The sequence below is a fragment of the Caretta caretta genome, chromosome 7 (assembly GCF_965140235.1).
Source record: "Caretta caretta isolate rCarCar2 chromosome 7, rCarCar1.hap1, whole genome shotgun sequence".
Taxonomy (NCBI): Eukaryota; Metazoa; Chordata; order Testudines; family Cheloniidae; genus Caretta; species Caretta caretta.
In genome coordinates this window covers 120904954-120929800 of record NC_134212.1, presented here as the reverse complement: position 1 = coordinate 120929800, position 24847 = coordinate 120904954, and the positions used below count along the sequence as shown (strand labels likewise).

General features: G+C 43.1%; 1 protein-coding gene across 11 annotated transcripts in view; it reads right to left on the bottom strand.

The window, feature by feature from the left end:
• Nucleotides 1-310: 310 nt before the first annotated feature.
• Nucleotides 311-24847, bottom strand: part of STN1 (STN1 subunit of CST complex) — a 67727-nt gene continuing 43190 nt past the window's right edge. For 8 of the 11 annotated variants that reach the window (XM_048856144.2, XM_048856145.2, XM_048856143.2 and 5 more), the window contains 4 exons: nt 22508-22676; nt 12120-12242; nt 9680-9752; nt 311-3371 (listed from right to left, as the gene is read on the bottom strand). In XM_048856144.2, the coding sequence (XP_048712101.1) occupies nt 3214-3371; nt 9680-9752; nt 12120-12242; nt 22508-22676 (523 nt within the window). In that variant the 3' untranslated portion in view covers nt 311-3213. Of the gene's footprint in view, nt 3372-6991; nt 7661-9222; nt 9541-9679; nt 9753-12119; nt 12243-22507; nt 22677-24847 lie in introns of those variants that run through there. The other 3 variants (XM_075131089.1, XM_075131088.1, XM_048856146.2) reach the window with 3 other exon arrangements.

Sequence of the window (24847 nt, the reverse complement as noted above, 5' to 3'; positions counted from 1 at the left end):
CTAGGATTTCACCTTCACTTGGCTAACTTGAGTTAAGAGCACACCTTCCCCCCACCCCGCACCCTCCAGTGAATAGAATGCCAGTTTGGTTGACAAGAGATTTCCAGTGGCAGGCTCTTCCATTTAGAAAGCTCTGCCATGCCAGCACAGACCACTCAAACAGATTCCAATGCCATGTGCTTTCAAGCTACTCTCACCTGCCTTGCCTGGGAAGAGATATTTGTAAATGACCAAGTTCTAGTCCAGGTCAAGGGACTTTAAAGATCACCACAAACATATTGAATCACACAGAGAAATGAACACGAAGCCATTACAGAGACATGAATATGACTGTATTCAGACTAGTTCACAGTACTCAAGAAACAAGCAGCTGGAGCTTCAGGTGGACTTCAGGTATAGCCCTAAGAAGGGGGATTGCAGAAGTCAAGGCTGCAGATAACAAAAGGCAGGGATGGCTATTGCAAGATGTGCATCAGATGCAGTGAGTATAAGGCTTCCCCATGCTGCTTCAAACAGATTACACAAGTTGGACTGGGTCAAAACTTACCCCACTTCTGGGGTTTGATTTTAAAGAGACTAATACTGAAACACCAGACCAAGCCCAATCCTTCCCCACAAGGCTCAGCTGCTTGCAGAATTCCTCCCCAATGACTGCTCAGCCCACACCCTCAGTTCTCTCTCCCCAGATAACCAGTCCCACTTCCCTTTTACCCAGGCAGCATAGCCCAACACATTTCTCAGCAAGCCAGCAGTACTCATTTAATCCTTTACCAGCAGAATTACCATCTGCTAACACAGTGGGATGGTTTAAAAACAAAACAAACCAACCAAACAAACAAACCTGCCAGCTTAGGTCTCTAAGGCAGAGGTGGCCAGTTACCAGCATTTGTGATGCCTAACGCTTGTCCACTAAAAAGAGTAATCTACTGATCCCCATTAACACTCTTCCCAAAAACTACCCCCATTTGCTCTGCAAACTCATTTCACGTAGGGGGCCATTTAATAGCCTAGGTGAAATGGCTATTAAATATTCAGTTACTACTAAGGGGGATTCAGACTCTAAGCCAGGAACTGACATCCTTATGCCTTTTATTCTTCCATGGGTAGCCTTTATTTTTTAAAACTGAACCCCTTCAAATTGATTAGTATCAGAGCTGAAAACAAATATAAAATGCCCCTCCCCCTTTGGGGCTTAGATCAGACAGAATTATTTTAGTGGAACAGCTGTAATCAAGCCCGATTTTTTTCCTACTTGATTGAATCATGACCTGGACTCCACTCCCTGCCTTCTTCTTTTATTATAAGAATGTCTCCCAGACAGTTCTGATTCTTTTTTAACCCCCTATCCAATCTCCTTGTGAATAAATACATCCTTTCTGCACCTGTTGAGGTCTGGGAACACATGCTGAGGTCTGGGGACAGGGCATATAATGTTGAGCAAAAAACAAATAGTAATAATGCAAGGAATAGCAACAGCCAACTGGGAAATTGGCAGTCAAGATCCACGGTAGGCAGGGAAATAGATGAAGTAGTGAGTCAAACATAGCTTTACACTCAGGACACATGCACCATCTAAAGCTGATTTTTCTATAGACATCTGAATGCAAATGCCACATGTTTCATCATGCCTATTTGCCTATATCCCACTTCAGCCACATTTCAAAACGAAGCGCATAATGTAACACCAAACCAAGACACATACCACTTGCTGGCTCTCCAAATACACACACACACACACACGGTTTATTTTTCTCAGCTCTGCTGATCCTTACAGGGCTTTACTGCGAACTGTGGCTCTGGGGAGATTGCTATTTCAAGTATTACTTGTGGGAGACAGAGGAAAGACGCAAGCAGCACTTTTTACTTATTTCAAGTTCAAGACATTTTCCTCCATTAATGGAACAGATTAGTTAGAACAAGCCTCGAGGAACCAGTCCTGTAGGTTTAAATGCTGAGCAGCACTGGGGGTTGAACCTGGGCATACATATGAGTTTTAATTATTCTTGGTCAAATGTCTTGCCCATTAGCTTTGTCAGTGCTAGCTTTCTTTCAATGTCATTCTACGAATTTCAGTCCCAATCCAAGCACAAAGAGGTGATGCCGGCTTCCTAACTGTGGCAAGGATGCAGAGCAAGCACAAAGAGGGGAGATGGGAAGTCAGGGAATTGCACCAGTCTCATGGTTTTGGCACGCTCTTTTCCATGAACTCTTTGTTTCATGGTTCAGTATTTGTGATGTTAAGAGCTATTTAAAAAAATATGAAGTAATAATTAGGCTGATTTGCGAGAACAGGAGCTTAATTTGGGTCCAAATTAATCAACAAGAACTTGCATTAATAGCCGGAGGGATTCAAACATGCTTTACAAGCAATGGGTTAGGTTGTTCCTTGTGGGGAGGTAAGAGGAGGTAAGTATGCTCTTAGGAGACATATTACCCTTGCCTCCCAGCTGGCTGCTGCTCCCAAACCCCCCCCACCACGTGCGAACTGGGGAAATGGGCATAAGATCATGCTGACACTGATGAAATGATGGCTACATACAGTGCATGTAAGGTATCAGAAAGTGCCTTTCACTGGTCTTTACAACACACATTTAAAAAGCGAGACAAATCTACTTAGAGAACATGTATTAGAAAGCATATCACTCACATGGAGAGAGGTCACAATGTCGTTAAACCAAAATATGACTCCAGATGAGACTTCTACTATAACCAATGATCTCATTAGTAGCAACATAGGGCTGATAGAGCATATGCACATAGAGGTGCCATTAGGCTGTACCTCTTAGAAGTACTATGGTTGGAGAAAGAGAAGCATATGAGGAAGAACTGTGATTGTATTCAGAATGTTTTCTTCAGGTAGCTTGCACCTATCAGACTGTGATATTTGGATGCTGTGGGATCAATCCTGCACTATAACTTTCACTGTGTAATGATCCCTGTATATTTTAATTCCTGGAATAGCTGAAATCAGCATGGGCTTTAAAGCAAAGTGTGAGGCGTGTATTTTTTCAAGGAATCAGAGTCAGATGGAACCAATAGCATTTCTGAGTCAACATCCCATTTTCCTTCTCCAATTTATATTACACACAAAGCCAGCTTCTCAGGGTCATTGTTGGGTCCTTCCGACTCTTTTCTGGCAACGTGGTTACTGGGGTAAGTTTTGTTCTGCCTGCACCATACACAAACAGATGTCCTGTATCTTACTTCTTCTTTTCAGAAAGCCATGTAGTATCCTTCCATGGTGCTGACAATATCACTGTTTCTCTCCAGCAGGTTCAGGACATGATGCATCACCATTTCACTTAGATAAGGACTGTAGCTCTGGCGAACACAACACAAGATGTGAAGAAAATGGCAGCCCTTTTCAGCATCTGCAGAAACAAAGGTAAAATGCAGCAAGGGTGGAAAAGACCAGCACAGGTTTCCAGTTGCCTCATATCAACTATCACAAATACAGATCAGTCACATACACACAAATGCTGTTAGACAAGAGGAGGGCACAGGGGTTAGAGCAGAGGTCATGGACTTTGGAAGGAAGGGGACTAGGGGGCTGAGTTTGCAGTCCTGACATTGGCTAATGCTCCCATTAAGTTCACTAAGAAGTGCCAGTGTTAGGGCTAAAAAAATAATCATGAAAACGTGTTATTGGTTAGACAAGACTGCCGGAGAAGGCAAGGAGCTCAAATACATGCAGGCACAACCTGAACAATGGTAATGAGTTTGGGATACCACTCTTTGAGTTGTAAATCTCCATCTACAGTCTTTCAAGCTATTCAGCCCCTCAGTCTGTCGCTCACACAGAAGAGACCCAGTGGAAATTCTTGTCCACATTTGACTGGTCTGAGTTTTAAAGCTCTAAACTCAGCCATTTAGATAAACTCATATACCCAGCCAGTAGTGAATGTTTACCCAATGCTGACACCTTGTGGCCAAGGTGTTGCATTACACCTATTTTATACACCAACAAAACAAACAAATAATTCTACATTTTACAGACTCCTCAGGCAATTGCCTGAATAGGTCACAGATTTTTGTGATCTTGGGTTTCAGTGACTTTTATATTACATAAAGAGGAGTGAACTGAAAGGCTTTTTACCTACAAAGTTACAAATTCTGGGCTTCTCTTCCAACAGTTCATAGATTCCAAGACCAGAAAGAATCATTGATCATCTAGTCTGACCTCCTGTACAACACAGGCCATGGGACTTCCACAAAATAATTCCTAGACTATAAAGATACCCCTAACTTCTGAATAACATAGGAAGTAACATTTGTTGTGCTGCCTTACGGCAAAAGCCTTCCCCTGCATTCAGCCTGGGTAAAGCCAGAGTAAGTGGGCTTTGCTCACCTGGTACACAGAACAATGGCAGGAGAAGAGTCCCTCCTTCCCAAGTGCAGAGTAGCAGTGAAACTGCTTATGGGCTGCAGTAGTGTCTGTGGCTGCTGCATCCTACCCATGGAACGGGGATTTAGCTGGTGGATCCATGAAGCAGGAGCTCTTCTAGCCACATGTGGAATACTTTCCCCACCCCATTTCATTATCTAGTGCTGCAGGATCACAGCACCTCCCAAAAACTGAAGAAAGAAAGAGTCTAACAAGTGGAGCAGATTTCTCCCTCTTCCTGGGGATATCAGTGGAAATAAGCATTAAGGGATTGTGCGCACACATGCATGAGGTATGCATGAGAGCGAGGTTGCTATCTCAGCTGTTGCAGAAAAGAGTGGGTTAGAGTATTGGGAAGAAAAGGAGTACTTGTGGCACCTTAGAGACTAACCAATTTATTTGAGCATAAGCTTTCGTGAGCTACAGCTCACTTAATTGGTTAGTCTCTAAGGTGCCACAAGTACTCCTTTTCTTTTTGCGAATACAGACTAACACGGCTGTTACTCTGAAACCAGTATTGGGAAGATAACACGTAGTTAAGAAAGCTGTGAGGTCTGTGACTGTTCTGTCCACCTCTATAAGGAAGTACCATATAGGTCTTGAGCCACCTGCTGAGAAAGCTCAATTCCCTACTCTCACAAGTGTGATCTGTGATACTGGAAGTTGCATAGTTGCTGTGCAAGATAAGATTGGCATAAAAGAGCACCTCTTGCCCAATGCATGGAGAGTCTTAACTGGTTTCTTAAAATGGAGCAAACATTCTATGAGTGCAGTACATGGAATACTGGGATAATGTGAGGTTTCAGAGTAACAGCCGTGTTAGTCTGTATTCGCAAAAAGAAAAGAGTACTTGTGGCACCTTAGAGACTAACCAATTTATTTGAGCATAAGCTTTCGTGAGCTACAGCTCACTTCATCGGATGCATACTGTGGAAAGTGTAGAAGATCTTATTATATACACACAAAGCATGAAAAAATACCTCCTCCCACCCCACCCTCCTGCTGGTAATAGCTTATCTAAAGTGACCACTCTCCTTACAATGTGTATGATAATCAAGGTGGGCTTATCATACACATTGTAAGGAGAGTGGTCACTTTAGATAAGCTATTACCAGCAGGAGGGTGGGGTGGGAGGAGGTATTTTTTCATGCTTTGTGTGTATATAATAAGATCTTCTACACTTTCCACAGTATGCATCCGATGAAGTGAGCTGTAGCTCACGAAAGCTTATGCTCAAATAAATTGGTTAGTCTCGAAGGTGCCACAAGTACTCCTTTTCTTTTTGGGATAATGTGCTCTTGGTAGCTAGTGTTGCTAAAGAGATGGGTGACTGCACTTTGGATCAGTTGGAGGTTTGTTTTAAGAAGGCCAGAGCATTCATTCCCAAATACAACATGCTACAATGGCCCAGTCTAAGTCATGAAGGTATGACCCAGCTCGTCATCCAACAGTAGGCAGAGGGAAGGTGACATTTTTGGCTGCCATTGGTTCTTGTGTGTGCAGAAGCATTGAGCAGCCCAGAATCACTCCTGACCATCTGGGGGCAGATTCCCCCTCTAGTGGGAGATGCTGAAATGATCTTCATAAGGTTACCCTCCTCCTTCTGACTTCCATCCACAGGATGATCTCAGCCAGGCTCTGAGATAAGCAGACAACAGTACTATCATTGGCAGAGATGAGCGAGGTATAGAGCTGGCAGTCATCTGCCTAGAGTGGTCAGTTTGGATGAGCTATTGCCAGCAGGAGAGTGAGTTTGTGTGTGTGTGTCCCCGGGAAAAAAAAAAGGGGGGGGGTATGAGAAAGCCTGGATTTGTGCTGGACATGGCCCACCTTGACACATTGTAGGGAGAGTGGTCACTTTGGATGAGCTATTACCAGCAGGATAGTGAGTTTGTTTGTGTGTGGTTTTTGGAGGGGGGCGAGGGGGTGAGAGAACCTGGATTTGTGCAGGAAATGGCCCACCTTGACTATCATGCACACTGTAGGGAGAGTGGTCACTTTGGATGGGCTATTACCAGCAGGAGAGTGAGTTTGTGTGTGGGGGGGTGGAGGGTGAGAAAACCTGGATTTGTGCTGGAAATGGCCCAACTTGATGATCACTCTAGATAAGCTATTACCAGCAGGACAGTGGGGTGGGAGGAGGTATTGTTTCATGATCTCTGTGTGTATATAAAGTCTGCTGCAGTTTCCACGGTATGCATCCGATGAAGTGATCTGTAGCTCACGAAAGCTCATGCTCAAATAAATTGGTTAGTCTCTAAGGTGCCACAAGTACTCCTTTTCTTTAATTGATACAGGGATGCCCCAGGTAGTTTCATGTAGATATTAGGCAACACAGGTGATAAAACAGAGCCCTCCCTGGTCCTGATTTCAACCTAGGGAAGAAGCTGTCTTAGAAGCCCTCTGTTTTGTCATGCCTTCTGGAGACAAATTCTAATGACAATTCTAGCTGCCTTTAGACCATGCTGTCAGTCCCAAGCTGGCCTCTCAAAGGGTGTTTGTTGTGAACTTGGTCGTTTGCGACTGCACTTGTTCTGGACCAGGACTGTCTTTTAAGTGTATTATAGAATAGTTTTACGGGAACCTCATTTAATCATATGGTAGGACTCATATAGCATAAGAGTTTATTCATTCCAGGATGTTGGCTTATAGAGCAATAACCCACATCATATTTACAAACTGGCTGTCTGACATAGTTCATCTTAAGAGTTAGCAGAAAGATAACTGTAATTAGCTACCGAAGACTGGACAGACAAAGATTTCCCTTCTTGAAAGAAATTCCCACAGCTTCTTTCAACTAGTAAGAGTTGCTGAGTTAGTGCCTTTCAATTATCTCACCTCAAAGTAGGTTTCCTCAGTTCCAAGTGGTTTGTTTGGTTACCCACAACCACCAGAGGGCATATGAGAGCCAGCATAGTGCCCAGAACTGCCTTCAAAGTCAACAACATTGACCACACATTATTTTATCCATTTTTTGTGGCAACAGGCTATTTTTGCTTTGATCTCCAAGAGAACTTCAGCCTTTCCAGTTGATTGCATGACAATTCTATATTTTCAGTGACCATATTACACAAACAATCCTACAGAAAGCCAACAGAGTGATAGAAAACAGACCTGAAATTGTGTCCTTTGCAATACAAAATAATTTACCACGATTCTGAGTCAAAAAAAAAAAAATCATCAAATTAGCCACTGATCAAATTAAGCGGATGTATTTGTTCCTTCTCAAATCCAGGAGACAAGCATCCTGCAGCTGTAATTTCATCAAATCTGAAACTAAGCAGAATCAAGCCTGGTCAGTATGCAGATGAGTGACCTGCCAGGAAAACTCAGGTTCTTCACGAAGCAGAGTTGATATTGCACTAGTTGTTACTCCTTCCTTGGATGCAGGAGAGAAAGGATGGCGTTGTGATTAAGGCACTGGAATGAGACTTAGGAGATCCTGACTCTTCCACAGACTCTGTGATTCTGACCAAGTCACTTAATCTCGCTGTGCCTCGGTTCCCTGTCTGCTCAATGGGGCAGAATACCTCCTAGCCTCACCAGGGTGCTGTGAGGCACTCAGATAGTAGTGCAGTAATGGAGAGGGGAGCAGATGCTGAGTAATAGATACCAAACCAAATGCTCCAAGATACCAGTAGGAGCACTATATTGCCAAAGGTGCCGTCTTCTGGATGAGATGAAAACAGAGCCCCTAACAATTTCTGGGATATTTAATAATTCTGAGAGACATGTTCAATGAATTCCAGTAGCACCCAAAGTCTCATATCAGGATTGGGGCTCCAGTATGCTAGGTGCAGTACACACACACCCATCCACCCACCCACCACGGAAGAGAGCTCTTGCCTTCAAAAGTTTACATTCAAATTTAAGGCAAGACCCGAGAAGTGAGGGTAGGAGGTGGACAGTACAAGGTAGCTAACCAGTGGAACTACAGTACATGCACAGCTGGATGGTTCCAACTCATTTGGAAGTCTTTTTTTAAAATAAAAAGATCAGCTATTTCAATTGTCCCTCTGTCTAGTCATCCTTAGTTGGCAGACTTCCTGTAGGCATCAGCAGAGATAGGCTACTCGCAGCACTAATGTTCGTGTCCAGGTACATCAGGCAACTATATTCAGACATGCCAAGTTACCCCAGTTGAATGACTGGAGCAATTATTCTTCTCATTCCCTCCTGGAAAAGCTAGTTTAGTGCCGCTGGCACAGAATAGCTGACATGTTCTAGCTAGACAAGGTAGGGGTGAGAAGAGCTCTGTGTAGCTCGAAAGCTTGTACCTTCCACCAAGCAGAAGTTGGTCCAATAAAAGATATTACCTCACCTAGCTTGTCCCTCTCATATGCTGGGACCAACCTGTCTACAACAACACTACAAACAGTGTTTGAGCAGTTTATACCATGCTGTTATATACTGTGCCCAGAAGTGGCTGCATTTCAGCGATGAGTGAGTGATCCCCAGGTGTCACATTCTGCCAAGGGTTTTGGAATGAGAGTGAGGGAAAAAAAAAAAAAAGCACTAAAGCAAATGCACATTTATCATTAGGACAGGTACCTCAACCAAACAAGTCACTGCCATGGCATTGACACACTGGATTTGGGAGAAAGGGGCAATTTTACAGGCACATGGTCTGCTAAGAGATTGATTTAATTAGGGTGAAATTGACCCCTATGCACAGGGACCACAGAGTCTATCCATCACTTAAAGCCTATGGTCTGTGGATGAATCCTGGCTCTACTGCAGTCAAAAGAAGTTTTTCCATTGTCTTCATTGGAGTAAGGATTTCACCCTATGGTCTTAAATGGGGCATGGGCCCACGGCATAGGGATCAATTTCACCTAAAGATTTCCTAAAATCTACTCCTTAGAAAAGGCAGCTCAGTCCACACTACCCCTTTTGTGACATCTCCTGTACTGACACAGCTGACAAGGTTTGCCTATTTATTCAGCAGTGTAAAGCTACCAACCACTAGGGGCTGACCTAGCCCCATTTGACTATGTTCCTTCTGAAACCTAAATCCTCCACTGTATTCAGATCCAAGTCTCCAGCATTCACAGTGGCTGCTCATTTCAGAATTGTGGCACTTTCTCCCTGCTTCGCATTGTCACCAGCTCCCATGCTCAAGACAACTCTAGGCTTGCCCTGCACCAGGTTTTTGGCTGCAGAAAGAAGAGAAGGAGGTCGAGACTGGGTTCAGGAACAAAGGGAAAGGGCTATTCTAATTGAGTGGCAGGAGGAGATACGGTTGTCTATGATAGGTCAGCACTGGCTCAGAAACCAGACCACACAACTACTTACGCCTGGATTTTCGACAATCTGCTTTGACAACACCAAGGGTCACATTGTGTAACTCCTTATCCTGGTCAGTCACCTAGAAGATGCAAGAGAAATTGCTGATTCACAGCAGTCTGTCCTGTAACACACGAACTATGAAGGTACATGCTAGCCTAACTTTACCATGACTAAAAAGAAAAGGAGTACTTGTGGCACCTTAGAGACTAACCAATTTATTAGAGCATAAGCTTTCATGAGCTACAGCTCACTTCATCGGATACATACAGTGGAAAATATAGTGGGGAGATTTTATATACACAGATAACATGAAACAATGGGTGTTACCATACAGACTGTAACAAGAGTGATCAGGGAAGGTGACCTATTACCAGCAGGAGAGCCGGGGGGGGGGGGGGGGGGCAGAAGGGAACCTTTTGTAGTGATAATCAAGGTGGGCCATTTCCAGCAGTTGACAAGAACAGTAGGAGAGGAAATAGTTTTACTTTGTGTCATGACACATCCTCTCCCAGTCTTCATTCAAGCCTAAGTTAATTGTATCCAGTTTGCAAATTAATTCCAATTCAGCAGTCTCTGGTTGGAGTCTGTTTCTGAAGTTTTTTTGTTGAAGAATTGCTGAATTGGAATTAATTTGCAAACGGGATACAATTAACTTAGGCTTGAATAAAGACTGGAAGTGGATGGGTCATTACACAAAGTAAAACTATTTCCCCATGTTTCAGAGGAACAGCCGTGTTAGTCTGTATTCGCAAAAAGAAAAGGAGTACTTGTGGCACCTTAGAGACTAACCAATTTATTTGAGCATGAGCTTTCGTGAGCTACAGCTCATGTTTATTTCCCCTCCTACTGTTCTTGTCAACTGCTGGAAATAGCCCACCTTGATTATCACTACAAAAGGTCGCCCCCCCCCCCCGCTCTCCTGCTGGTAATAGGTCACCTTCCCTGATCACTCTCGTTACAGTGTGCAAGGTAACACCCATTGTTTCATGTTATCTGTGTATATAAAATCTCCCCACTATATTTTCCACTGCATGCATCCGATGAAGTGAGCTGTAGCTCACGAAAGCTTATGCTCAAATAAATGTGTTAGTCTCTAAGGTGCCACAAGTCCTCCTTTTCTTTTTACAGATACAGACTAACACGGCTGCTACTCTGAAACCTTTACCATGACTGCACTTTTGCATTTGTGCTATATACAAAAACAGTCAGTTCTCTCTTAAAGTTATTCTTTTTATAAACAAACAATATTAATAACAATTAGGTGAAAGACAGGAGATAAGAATAATTCCCAAAGGAAGGTGAGCAATGCAGCATGTAAGTGCACTAGTCTGCTATTTCTAGAGCATGGGGTTCCAATCCTACCTCAGCTAACAGGGGGATACGAGTTTGATAGGTCCCATTCTCTGTTGGGCATCACCAAGCCACCATGTAACTAGGCAGCCTAACGAAAGAGGACCGAGGTCTGGAACACCCTGGGATGCAGCAGGCTAGGACTGAGTTGCATAGGCAAAGCTGGATTTTGTGTAGGGTGCATAAGTGCTGGCATGTAGGTGGTAGAGCAAGTTTAACGTGCATTGGCAGAGCTGCATGGGAGAGGCTCAGCACTGCAGTAACAGAGAATATTGCAGGTCAGGACTGAGGGGCAGCTGCAGAGCTGAAAGGACTGTGTATACGCTGTATGTGGTAGAACTGCAAGTAGGAAACTTACATAGCACCTGTCTCGGTGACTGCTGGCTTTAGCCCCTGCTCTTAGTCTCTCATTCTCATGAGCACTAGAGCTCAAAAATCCAGATTTCATTGATTTTAAGGTAATGGCTTAAATCCTAACATGAGTCAGCTTTATGCAGCTTATTAGCCTCAACAGTTCCTCTAGGAGAGAAACATGAGACTCAGCCTCTGCATCTCAGAAAGTCATAAAATAAGGCACCTACTAGTATAAAGAAGTCACTCAAAGGGACTTGGAAACCCAGTGGAGAGGGAGTCAGGGTGCTACCTCTAGGTAAGGAGAGAACCACTCCTAGCTGAAACTAGGTTAGACCAAAGGCGGTGGTTCCCTTTGCATTCACTCGATAGATCTAGTGCCAGTGGACCTTAAGGGTGCCACTTTGCACCTCTCCTCTGGGAATGTGCAGGATGGTCTCACTATGTGATCACATCTGCTAAATGTGTGTGGTTGCAAGGGATGTCCACTGCAGTTGCTGGTCACCAAGAGGCAGAGGCAGCAGCTGTCCAGCTCTCTCAAACATGTACACAAATAAACTGACAAGATACTCAAGAGGGGAAGAAGCAATGAAGAGAGCTAAAACTTCTGAACATGTAAGCAGACCCCACAGGGTCCACCTCACCCTGTTGAAAGGGCCTCTAGGACTATGTGATTCAATCATGCCTGATGTGACATTCATGACTTCTGGTTACACATCTCCATAATTACAATTCAATTCCTTACATGATATACATCCTTGGGGCTACTGGATTTCTGGAAAACCAATCCTTTTTCCTGCAGCACCTTTATTGCTTCCTTGAATGCACGGTGAATCTGTTTGGAGCTGGGGTCACTTTTTGAATCCACCTGGATGGGAAAAAAGGAACAAACAACATATACACAACATGTGAAATCCTAGCCCTACTAAAGTCAATGGTGAAATTCCCTTTGATTTCAGTAGAGCCAGTATGTCAGAGTTTTTAGACATCTTCCTTACTAAAGCCAAGCCAGTTCCTCTAGCTCAAGAGTTCATAAGTTATATCTATTATATGCAGAATAGATTCTCAGGCCAGAAGGGAATCACAGGTGTGTCCCTGCATGTCATAAATATAAAGGGAAGGGTAAACCCCTTTGAAATCCCTCCTGGCCAGGGGAAAGCTCCTCTCACCTGTAAAGGGTTAAGAAGCTAAAGGTAACCTCGCTGGCACCTGACCAAAATGACCAATGAGGAGACAAGATACTTTCAAAAGCTGGGAGGAGGGAGAGAAACAAAGGGTCTGTGTATCTGTCTATATGCTGGTTTCTGCCAGGGATAGACCAGGAATGGAGTCTTAGAACTTTTAGTAAGTAATCTAGCTAGGTATGTGTTAGATTATGATTTCTTTAAATGGCTGAGAAAAGAATTGTGCTGAATAGAATAACTATTTCTGTCTGTGTATCTTTTTTGTAACTTAAGGTTTTGCCTAGAGGGGTTCTCTATGTTTTTGAATCTAATTACCCTGTAAGATATCTACCATCCTGATTTTACAGGGGGGATTTCTTTATTTCTATTTACTTCTATTTTTATTAAAAGTCTTCTTGTAAGAAAACTGAATGCTTTTTCATTGTTCTTAGATCCAAGGGTTTGGGTCTGTGGTCACCTATGCAAATTGGTGAGGCTTTTTATCCAACATTTCCCAGGAAAGGGGGGGTGCAAGTGTTGGGAGGATTGTTCATTGTTCTTAAGATCCAAGGGTCTGGGTCTGTAGTCACCTAGGCAAATTGGTGAGGCTTTTTACCAAACCTTGTCCAGGAAGTGGGGTGCAAGGTTTTGGGAAGTATTTTGGGGGGAAAGACGCGTCCAAACAGCTCTTCCCCAGTAACCAGTATTAGTTTGGTGGTGGTAGCGGCCAGTCCAAGGACAACGGGTGGAATATTTTGTACCTTGGGGAAGTTTTGACCTAAGCTGGTAAAGATAAGCTTAGGAGGTTTTTCATGCAGGTCCCCACATCTGTACCCTAGAGTTCAGAGTGGGGGAGGAACCTTGACACTGCATGACAGCAGAACCACCCAAGTCATCTATTGCCTTCTTAATTCTTTGCTGAAATGGCTGCCACATACAGTCACCTATTCCTTCCTTTGGAACACTGCAAACCCCAAGACTGCTATAATGCTTGCAGATTAGGAGACTGATTGATGGACTCCTCCAGCTGCAGCCACACACACTTAGGTTCTGATTTTGACAGACTTCACAAGCTAGGTGGGAAGGGGCAGGTGGATTGATCAGTGCTTTGCATAGGTGACCTCCGACAAGAACCTGAGGGATGGGGACACTCTTCTCCCCGAGTCAGTACTGAGCCAGTCTCCCAGAGAAGGAAGGGAATGAGAGTGGTGAGGGAGAAGGGACTTGTGGAAGGAGAGAAAGGGAGTGATGGAAGGGGTGGAAGAGAGGTTAAGCTGCTGATGTGCTAAGACCACTACCCATCAGACTGACCAATATTGTCTCATTGCTGCCTTGTGCTCACCCATCTATCTGTTATCTTGTCTTATACTTAGAATTAAGCTTTTTTGAGTAGGAACCATCTTTCTGTTCTGTGTTTGTACAGTGCCTAGCACAACAGGATATTGACCTGGGGTCCTAGGTGCTATAGTAATACAAATAATAATAGTAATGAGGGGTTTGCAATATTGCCAACCCCAAGTATTCAAAAAAATCACCAGTCAGGGCCCCCAAAATCATGAGATTTTATAAATAAAAATATATTTCTTTTTATTTGCCTTTTTTTTTAAACCTTTAGAATGGCACGCAGGTCATTTTTCAAGATTTCCTCTACAGTCATGGAGAAATTTTTACAAATTTAAAAAAAAAAGCCATGAAATTGCAAAAGCTAAGATTCCCATTCACATGACTCCAGGAGCTGGGTCTTTAAGAAAGCAAACACATATTGCAAGAGTTGACAACACAGGTTTTGCAATAGGAGGGAAACAACATAACAACAGCCATACTGGGTAAAACCAATCGTCTACCTAGCCCAGTATTCTGTCTTCCGACAGTGACCAATGCCAGGTGCTTTAGAGGGAATCGAGTGATCCATCCCCTGTTGTCCACTTCCAGCTTCTGGTAGTCAGAGAGCAGGGATACCCAGAGCATGGGGTTACATTCCTGACCATCTTAGCTAACAGCCATTGATGAACCTATCCTCCATGAACTTATCTAATACTGTTTTGAACGCTGTTATAGTTTTGGACTTCACAACATCTACTGGCAAAGAGTTCCACAGGTTGACTGTGCATTGTGCAAGGAAATTCTTCCTTTTATTTGTTTTAAACCTGCTACCTATAATTTCATTGGGGGACTCCTGGCTCTTGCATTATGTGAAAGGGTAAATAACACTTCCTTATTCACCAGCAAAGGGTAAGAGATGCATACAAGGTGACGAGAACTGTGGGGAAGACAGGAAGTGTGTTAAGGGGAGTAATTTTGAGAGGGTTGGGAACAAAGGGCTGTATTAGGGAGAGAAAGAACATGGCAGCAAGAAGAACAAAAACAGAAGTCAGGGGCTTGTGGAGTGAAGAGGAGACCTAGAATCGAGGGATCTATACTGACAATGTAGAAAGTGATGGGATTTGCAGAGGAAGACGTGGATAGGGAGTGAAGGGAATATGGTGAGAGTCAGGAAGAGCAGAGCAAGTGAGGGAGTAGGGAGGGCTAAAAGAATGGAAGGACAGTAAGTGGAGTAGAAGGAAATGGATGATACCAAGTAAGGGAGGGAAAGTAAATGGGGGTAGGAGAGAAGAGTGTGCTGCATAGGCAGGAAAGGCAAGACCAGCACCTACTCTTCTCTAGGAGCACCTCACTTTTCATCCTGCCAAACCCATCATTCTCGTCCCTTCTCTCTTTCAGACATCATCATTTTATGCAAGCAGACTGCTTCAGTGACCCGTCTCTCATGCCCTTACCGGCTGGAAGCATGGTGCTCACAATGTGGCTCCTTTTTTAGGCATAGAAAGAAACTTGCTTTGATTTACAGCGACCCTTCTGGCCAACTGAGGAAGCACATCAAGGGCTTGTCTTCACTACCAGGGTAAGTTGACCTAAGTTACACTACTCCAGCTATGTGAATAACGTAGCTGGAGTCGACATAGCTTAGGTCGACTTACCCCAGTGTCTTCACTGCACTGCGTCGACAGAAGACACTCTTCAGTCGACTTCCCTTACTCTTCTCGGAGAGCTAGAGTACCAGGGTCGACAAGAGAGCGCTCTGCCATCGATTTAGAGGGTCTTCACTGGACCCACTAAATTGATATCCACTGCATCGATTGCAGCAGCATCGATCTCCCTGGTAGCAAAGACAAGCCCTTACTGGCTTTTTTACCGAAGGTCTGGATGGATGGGTTTGAGAATGATATAAGGGAGATTGGGCAATTATTCGGGCTCTCACAGGAAAGCACAGGCTCCCCACTCCACACATGCACACACACGCACGCATGCACACTTCTCCACAAAAGGGAAGAAATGTTCCCCTTCTAGATGCTGGAATAAACTTTCAACAGCAGGAGAAACTACTAGCAAAGCAACTGCCTCTTGCAAGGTGCTAATCAATTTTTAATGTGAAAGCAATGAATCAGGGAATCAGAGTGAGAGAGACAAAAATCTCCAAAGGAGTGTGATAATTATTCAGTTTGGTCTAATGCTGAGATCCCGTCAGAGGGAGATAATTAGGAACATGCTCTGTGTAAGCTGACACATGGCTTAGCTTGGATGGATACTGAAAGAGAATTATTAAGGATGTGTGACGAGAGATTGACAGAATTGAACAAACAGAAACAGGTTTTCGAATGCAAGTAAAAAAAGCAACAGTTCCTGCTTATCGAAGCCTCTTTGACACACTTTGAACAGGCCTACAACAACAGGTATTCCCTGGGACAGCCGCCCTTCCAGGGGACTTGGTAGGCCCAATGGATGGTAGAAGGGCATTGGCACAGAAAATTACAGGGGAACTCAGAAACAGGAAGGAATCAGCCATTTTTCTCTATAAAGTGTCCCAGAATATGTCCCTTCCTCTTCACCTTTAGACTTAGTTCATGGTTTGGCAATTTTCTTCGTTACTGCAAACGGCTCCTCTGTTGCTGACCTTCCAGTCAATCTCAGACACCTCTGCCAAAAGCCCCTTTTATTTTCCTTCCCCCAGTCCCTTCTATGGTCTTCCACAAAAAGGAACTTCACTTTCAAAGTAACCCCTAAGACCTCTCTTGCCTGTATCTGTGGCCTCACCTCCTCCAACCCACCATCGAGGTGTCTCTCCTATAGGCTTTCATAGAATCATAGAATCACAGAATATCAGGGTTGGAAGGGACTTCAGGCGGTCATCTAGTCCAACCCCCTGCTCAGAGCAAGACCAATCCCCAACTCAGTCATCCCAGCCAGGGCTTTATCAAGCCTGACTTTAAAAACCTCAAAAGGAAGGAGATTCCACCACCTCCCTAGGTAACCCATTCCACTGCTTCACCACCCTTCTAGTGAAAAAGTTTTTCCTAATATCCAACCTAAACCTGCCCCACTGCAACTTGAGACCATTACTCCTTCTTCTGTCATCTGCTACCACTGAGAACAGTCCAGATCCATCTTCTTTGAAATCCCCTTTCAGGTAGTTGAAAGCAGCTATCAAATCCCCCCTCATTCTTCTCTTCTGCAGACTAACAATCCCAGTTCCCTCAGCCTCTCCCCATAAGTCATGCATTCCAGTCCCCTAATCATTTTTCTTGCCCTCACCTGGATGCTTTCCAGTTTTTCCACATCCTTCTTGTAGCATGGGGCCCAAAACTGGACACAGTACTCAGATGAGGCCTCACCAATGTCGAATAGAGGGGAGTGATCACGTCCCTTGATCTGCTGGCAATGCCCCTACTTATACAGCCCAAAATGCCATTGGCCTTCTTGGCAACAAGGGAACACTGTTGACTCATATCCAGCTTCTCGTCCACCATAACCCCTAGGTCCTTTTCTGCAGAACTGCTGCCGAGCCATTCGGTCCCTAGTCTGTAGCGGTGCATGGGATTCTTCCGTCCTAAGTGCAGGACTCTGCACTTGTCCTTGTTGAACCTCATCAGATTTCTTTTGGCCCAATCCTCTAATTTGTCTAGGGCCCTCTATCCTATCCCTACCCTCCAGCGTATCAACCACTCCTCTCAGTTTAGTGTCATCTGCAAACTTGCTGAGGGTGCAATCCACACCATCCTCCAGATCATTAATGAAGATATTGAACAAAACTGGCTCCAAGACCGATCCTTGGGGCACTCTGCTTGATACTGGCTGCCAACTAGACATGGAGCCATTGATCACTACCCGTTGAGCCTGACGATTTAGCCAGCTTTCTATCCACCTTATAGTCCATTCATCCAGCCCATACTACTTTAACTTGCTGGCAAGAATACTATGGGAGACCGTATCAAAAGCTTTGCTAAAGTCAAGGAATAACACGTCCACTGCTTTCCCCTCATCCACAGAGCCAGTTATCTCGTCATAGAAGGCAATTAGATTAGTCAGGCAAAACTTGCCCTTGGTGAATCCATGCTGACTGTTCCTGATCACTTTCCTCTCCTCTAAGTGCTTCAGAATTGATTCCTTGAGGACCTGCACCACGATTTTTCCAGGGACTGAGGTGAGACTGACTGGCCTGTAGTTGCCCAGATCCACCTTCTTCCCTTTTATAAAGATGGGCACTACATTAGCCTTTTTCCAGTCGTCCGGGATCTCCCCCGATCGCCATGAGTTTTCAAAGATAATGGCCTTACTCCTATTCCAGACTGTGCTTTGTTTCATGCCATTCAGGCTGCTTGGAATAAGCCTCTCAATGCACATTCAAACCCTTCAGCTCTTGTCTTCCAAAGACACCTCATGCCTATTCCACAAAACATTACAGCTACAGTGACCATACACCTTTTGGTATTGGGCTGTATAGCATCCCATTTGTGCCACTGGACTAAGCTCTTATAGGCAGGGATTGAGTCTTCTTTGGTACAAGCACACCAACTGTACAACTGTACAGTTGTGTGCGTGTACGAGGGTATAACAAATAACAAATCAGACAAGGAATCTGTGGGCAGGTAACCCTGCATGATATCACATTCCTGCCCCTCCTCCTGAAGCAGGATGAAGGCTTGACAACTGGAGAAATAAAAGGTGGCTGTTAACATTGTGAAGTCCTGCAAAACGGCTCATCTAATAATACTTTATCCCTCTATAGAGCAGCACATCAGAGGATCTCAAGGCATTTTATAAACATTAGTGATTTACAGCCTGATCTAAAGTACTTGAAAAAGAATCCTATTGACTTCTGTGGGCTTTGGATCAGATTCTTAATCCTCACAGTTTCCACATGAGTTAGGCGAGATTACTGGGCAACATTGTCAAAGTGACTAGATTTTGGGTTCCTCGGTTTTAGGGTGCTCAACTTGAGACATACTAAAAAGAGGTCAGATTTCAGAAAAGTGCTAAGAACACAGGGATCTGAAGATCAGGCCCCTTTACAGTATGTCAGTTGAGTGCCTAAAAATGTAGGCATCCAAAATCGCCAGTCACTTTTGTAAGTTTAGGCCACTATCCCTATTCTACACATGGGAAACAGAGGCAGAGTTTAAATAACGACTTCCCTGGATCACACATAGAGCTTGTGACAGAGCCAGCAATAGAATCCAAGTCTGTCAATTTTGTGCTTTAAATAGCATCCTCCCAGCCGAGTGGCCTCATATTGCACCACAGGTTGGAGTTTGTGTAGCCAATTATTCTCACCTTATGCCTTTCAAAAAAGTTATCCAAGGAATAACAGGTCAAGGTGTGCAGTGGTGCACGAATTATCCTCTCTGCTTGGGAAGAGTGTTGAAGACACAGCACACCTGGGGGTATTAAAGTATCCTGGTATAATGGCACGTGGTATTGTTTGTGTCAACTTCTCTTTGCTTTTCACACGGTGCTTGAGCCTGGGCTTAGAGTGGGTGACAAGTTCAGTAAAAGAGACTTGCCTGTCAAGCCTAATGTCATCTTGTTATCATATCTACACTACTGTCTCCACAGGGGGACATAAATCTATGCCAGGAAGCTGATAGACAAGCACATTAGTATCAAGCATATGCATGAAGCAGGACACGCAAGAAACCCAGGCCTGGAGTAAATATAAACAGCATTTTAAATTCCTTGTTCTAAGTATTTGTCCCTGTTGACCTTGAGGTTATAATCAGACCAAGGAAAGTATAAACAGACAGGTCTGGAAAGTACAATTCCAAAAGAGCTGTCCAAACTAGTGACATATTACCAAGTGGGATGGTGTTATTAAAAGAGCACACTGTACAGCTTCATAATGGAGGAAGTACAAAGAAAACTGCTTAACTCAGGAAACTAAACCACAGGGTAGGATACAACTGCGGCCACTTGGTTGCGAGCCACACCAAGGAGCTATTTATTCCAGTTCAGGAACTGGATGGATAAACTTTATATATAGTTTTCATTCAAAGAAGAACCAAATTCTCGTTCATCTGCCAAACACAGTAGCACTCTTAGCTGGACTTGGGGTCTTTGTGGTCATGCTAAATACTGGGTGACATTTGTCTCTACTTCCTGCTTGTAATCCTCACTGCAGTATTTATCATGTCTATTTTTGAAACTCACTTTTTTCCTCAACAACTGATGGGGGAAGTGATATCACTCAAACAGAAGGGGCACCGCTTATGGGGGGAAGGTCCCCAAGTTTTTTTAAAACAATGTTGTTAGCAAGAGCCAATATGAATATCAATTTATTAAATAAACACATTTTTAACCCTAACCCCTTTCAGTCTTTAACATTCTAAACAGTGCAACCTTGTGCTAGAGAATGAGAATCACCAAAAGAAACCGAATATATATCAAAATCTAACCAAGTCCTATAGTGTCTACATTAAGTGCAAATAGTAAACAAGTATAATTTATCAGGGTGTGCTTGGTAGATTTACATTTTGGGCATCTTTGTATAACACTTTAACTCCATATTCAAATATTAGACCCAATTCTCTCTTGCCCTGTCCCTTCTGTAACCATTTGCACTGGTGCCAAGTTGATGTAAGACATTACCAAAATAAGAAGTGATATATATCACTTCTATAGTGGCTTTATAGCCACTTGGCACTAGTGCAAATGGTTGCCAGGACAATGGAGAGTCAGGCCCATTGGACTTATTTTGTTGAGGACCACTCAGCCCTTTACAGGTTACAAGAAATGGACGCTATCCAATGACTGAGTAGATGGGCAATCTAATGCTCTTACAAATGGGCATTAGCAGGAGCAGATTTGAAGATGTGTACATCACAGAACAATTGCAGGTTTTCCTTTTTACAAACACACACTTTGTAAGGTGGATTAATGGTGAAAGGCATATGGGAGAAACGCTGTTTTTCAGGAGGAATGACTGGGTATCTGACTCCCTGGGATTTATAAAAGCCACTTGCACCAAGAGCTGCAGCAACAGGGATTTATATTATGGTAGTACCCATTGCAACTCCTTCTCTCCTCCCCCATCATGACTCCACCGTAATGAGCACGGATTATATATATATATATATATATATATATATATACATACACATATACATACACACACATTATATACATACACACACACATTGTGTATATATATATATATATATATATATATATATATATATATACACACACACATACATACACACACATATACACACACACACACATCCCTTTCTGTACTCTGAATGGCTTTTGTAAACCATTTATCCTGTTCCTTCTATGAATGCTATGACTTCAGTGTTGGAACTTTTCATCCTTAATAAAATGATCATTCCTTTCTATAATCCAGATGGTTATGGACTTTCAGTCTGAATTATTTTTAGCTGGTTTGGAAAAAGTTTATGCCCAATCCTGTCTTTGACGTTTTTATACTGGTTTCTCGACCACAGACTGTCAGGCCTCCTGTTAATATTCATTCCTCTTTGCTTTGTTAAAAATACTACAACAACAAAAGCTCCTTTAATAAAAGAGGACAAAAGAAAATAAATGGTCTCCAGGAAGCAACCACCAGGAAGCAGTTTACAAAACTGTGGGAGGTAGTTTTCATTATTATTTGAATTCAATGAAGAAGTTTTTTCAGATTTAAATGTCCCTCTACAGTGTTGCAAATCTAAAGCCAGAGTATTATTCTAGCACACCAGAACCAGAAAGTGAAACCTATCAATGCAGTTTTCCCCATCTAGGGACAGTGAAATGCAAAAGTGAATCAACTTTACTAATAATCAGGTTTAATACTCTCAGCTGTTATATAATTAAATCCTTAGCTCTGTTACTAATATGTACATGGGCCAGAGCCTCAATTCATGTAAATTAGTATAGTCCATTAAGTTCAATGGAGAGACACCAATTTTCACCAGTTGAGAATTTGGCTTGTCATTTTTATCTCAATATCATAACATTTTCAGCATGATACACATGCATTTTACCATTTAGCCAGCATCAGAATGAAAACCAGAGACCACACTAGCATATTATTGGAAAGTGTCCCTTTTCTCAGTTTCTTTATGTACAGCTGACTCCAATTAGATCTAGGCTTCTGATCTCCACTCCATCCCACAACCCTGGCCTTGCACAACTGGAGATGTCCAACAAGGAGAACTTGTAATAGGAAGCAGATGTCCACCCACTCCTTTGTAAGTTTAAACCTATTTTAATATACTGTGCTTCAATCCTCTCTCCTTGAACAAGTTCAGCACTACCCAGGCCTGTCCCACAAACTGCTGCAGTGCCTTCAAGAGATCTCATACACGGTTATTTCCACTGTGTATCTAGTTTTCACAGATTTATGAAAGTTAGAGTTTGAACAGAGCCATTATTAGATTATGTAGTACACCCCTGCAGCTAGCATAATATTGTTCCCTACAACAGAGTTTTCCCGTCGGTTCTCCAGCCCCATTTTAAATGTCTGAAGTTATAGGGCTTCCCAGGTACTGTCAATAATTCATGCCTACAGCTAAAGATCAGGAATTGGCACCTAAATGTGTAGAGATGGTTGAAAACCCAAGACATTTCCACTTGCACAAATCTGCTAGCAAGCATTTTCCCTACTCAACATTCAAAAGCCAGAAGTTACTGCACTTACCAGCTGAGAGTCAGTCCTGGACACAGGCTGACTGGCCAGTGACACCAAATTGTCAACTGTTTCCAGCTCCTGTTGGTAAAAGGTCTGAATTCTGTTCTCCAATAAGAAGTCTTTAACTTTCTCGCTCAGCACGTCAATTGAGCTCCTAAGGTTCAGACCACCTGGGGCACTATAGGGATACAAAGCTTTGGTCACAAGACAAAAAAAGTACATAGCCAAATTTTTCAAAAACAGGCACCTAAAGTTCAGCTCAGAGGGTGGGATTTTCAAATGTGCCTAAGCCGAAGTCAATAGGACTTGTGTACTTCATTCATTTAGGTGCTCTTGAAAAATCTCACCCCTACATCCTTATTTAGGCTCTGAAATAAACAGCTTGATTTTCATGTGTGCCGAGTATTTGGCAGCTCCCATAGAAGACAGGCGATATAGTAATGTTGTGATTTTAAGGTCTGATCTCTCATGATCTACGGTGTCAAGAAACAAAGACATCAGACCATTGGAAAGGGGGATTCATAGCTTTCTAATGGAATAAAGCTTCTGATTCTAGTCAATGGAAGCTGCTGGGTGCTCAGCCCTTTTGAGATCCAGCTACTTGTTTAGGCATCCATTGTTGAAAATCTTGACCATTTATATACATGCTCACACAGAGTAGGAAAACTTATGTGACCAATTGTATTCATTTTGCACCTTCTTTCTGCTTGCTAACCTATATTTTCCTCACAGGTACTACTAACATCTTAAACTTGGGGGAAGAATTACAAGTTGTCATTTTCCCACCTAACTCTGCTAGAAAAACACTTTTCTCCTTTATTCTCCCTCCACACCCAATCCACAAAACCAAAATGAGGAATGTCTACCCCCAAAGTTACGCAGATCTGAGGCACAGGATGACATTCATTCCTGGACCAGTGACAGGTCTAAATATCTGCTCTCTTTCAACCCATCAGGGCTAGAAAAAGGAGCTTTACACCAGTTGAGAGAGCTAGGCTGATCACAAAATATTCGTAGAGTTCAAGACCAGAAGGACCATCAAATCATCTAGTCTGACCTCCTGTATATCACAGGCCATTAAGTTTCACCTAGCTAGCCCTGTATGCATTCCAATAACTTGCATCTAGCTGAAGATTATCTTCTAGAAGGGCACTTAGTCTTGACTTGAAGACTTCAAGAGAGATGGAGAATCCATCAAGCTCCTTGGTAGTTTGTTCTAATGGTTAACCACCACAAGTAAAATACCTCCTATTCCTATCCTTGAATGTATAGGCAGAGGAATAGTGATTAGCTTTTTTGACACAGCATTGCACTGGGAGCAACCCCTCACCCCCAGGTGTACATGCACCTCTGCAAATAGAATAGAGCTTGTCTTGGCATATCTAGTGTTGTTCAACTATGCTGGCCGAAAAAATCCTGTTGGCTTACGCTGCCTCTCCAACCAGGGGACTCGCCAGCATAGCTATGCCAGCAAACATCTGTAGCATAGACAAGTCCTGGGTGTGACTGACACATACACATGCTTCCCCTCTTTCAAAATTTCTAAAGAGCTCTAAGAACATATATAAATGGATTTATGTCCGAATATCGGTGACATTATAGCAGAATTCTCAGAAATCTTCACAATCGATCACTAACTGCAAGCACTCAGCAGCTGACTTTCCAATGATCTGCCACCCACCATCCATCCATCTCCTTGCTGGTCATCCCATATAACAACCCTCCACCATGCCTTCCATAATAACTTTTTCAAGGTTATTTCTATCTCTATGCCTAATATGACCAAAGAACATAAGTTTGCATCTGTTGATTTCCAACATTAAGGTCTGCTTCTCTCCAATAATATTTTGAGCACAAATATTTGTCTTTCCCCCCCCATCCAGGAGATATGCTAGAGCCTTTGCCAGCACCACATTTCAAAAGCTTACATATTTTTCCTGTGAGCAGAAAAGCTTCCCATGATTCACATCCATAAATCTCTATGGAGAAAGTTAGGCTATTCACCAGTCATACCTTTATACATTTTGAGATGCCATATTTTTTCCACACTTAAGGGAGGCCATAGTTTAGCGAGCCAATCCTTAGTTTTCTTTCTTGGAACAGCCTCTCTGGCTGGATATATATGATCCCAGATAATTAAATTAATCTGCTGCCTCTACAACTTCTCCGTTAATCATCATGCCCACTTGCATCCTGTTTTCGTTAACTGTGTCAACGCATATGCATTTTGTTTTCATCACATTCAGGAATAGTCCATATTCCTCACTAACTGTTTTTACAGACTCTCACATTTGCTGTACACATCAGTGGCTGTAGCAAAGAATATTGTGTCAAAGGGCTGTACCCTCC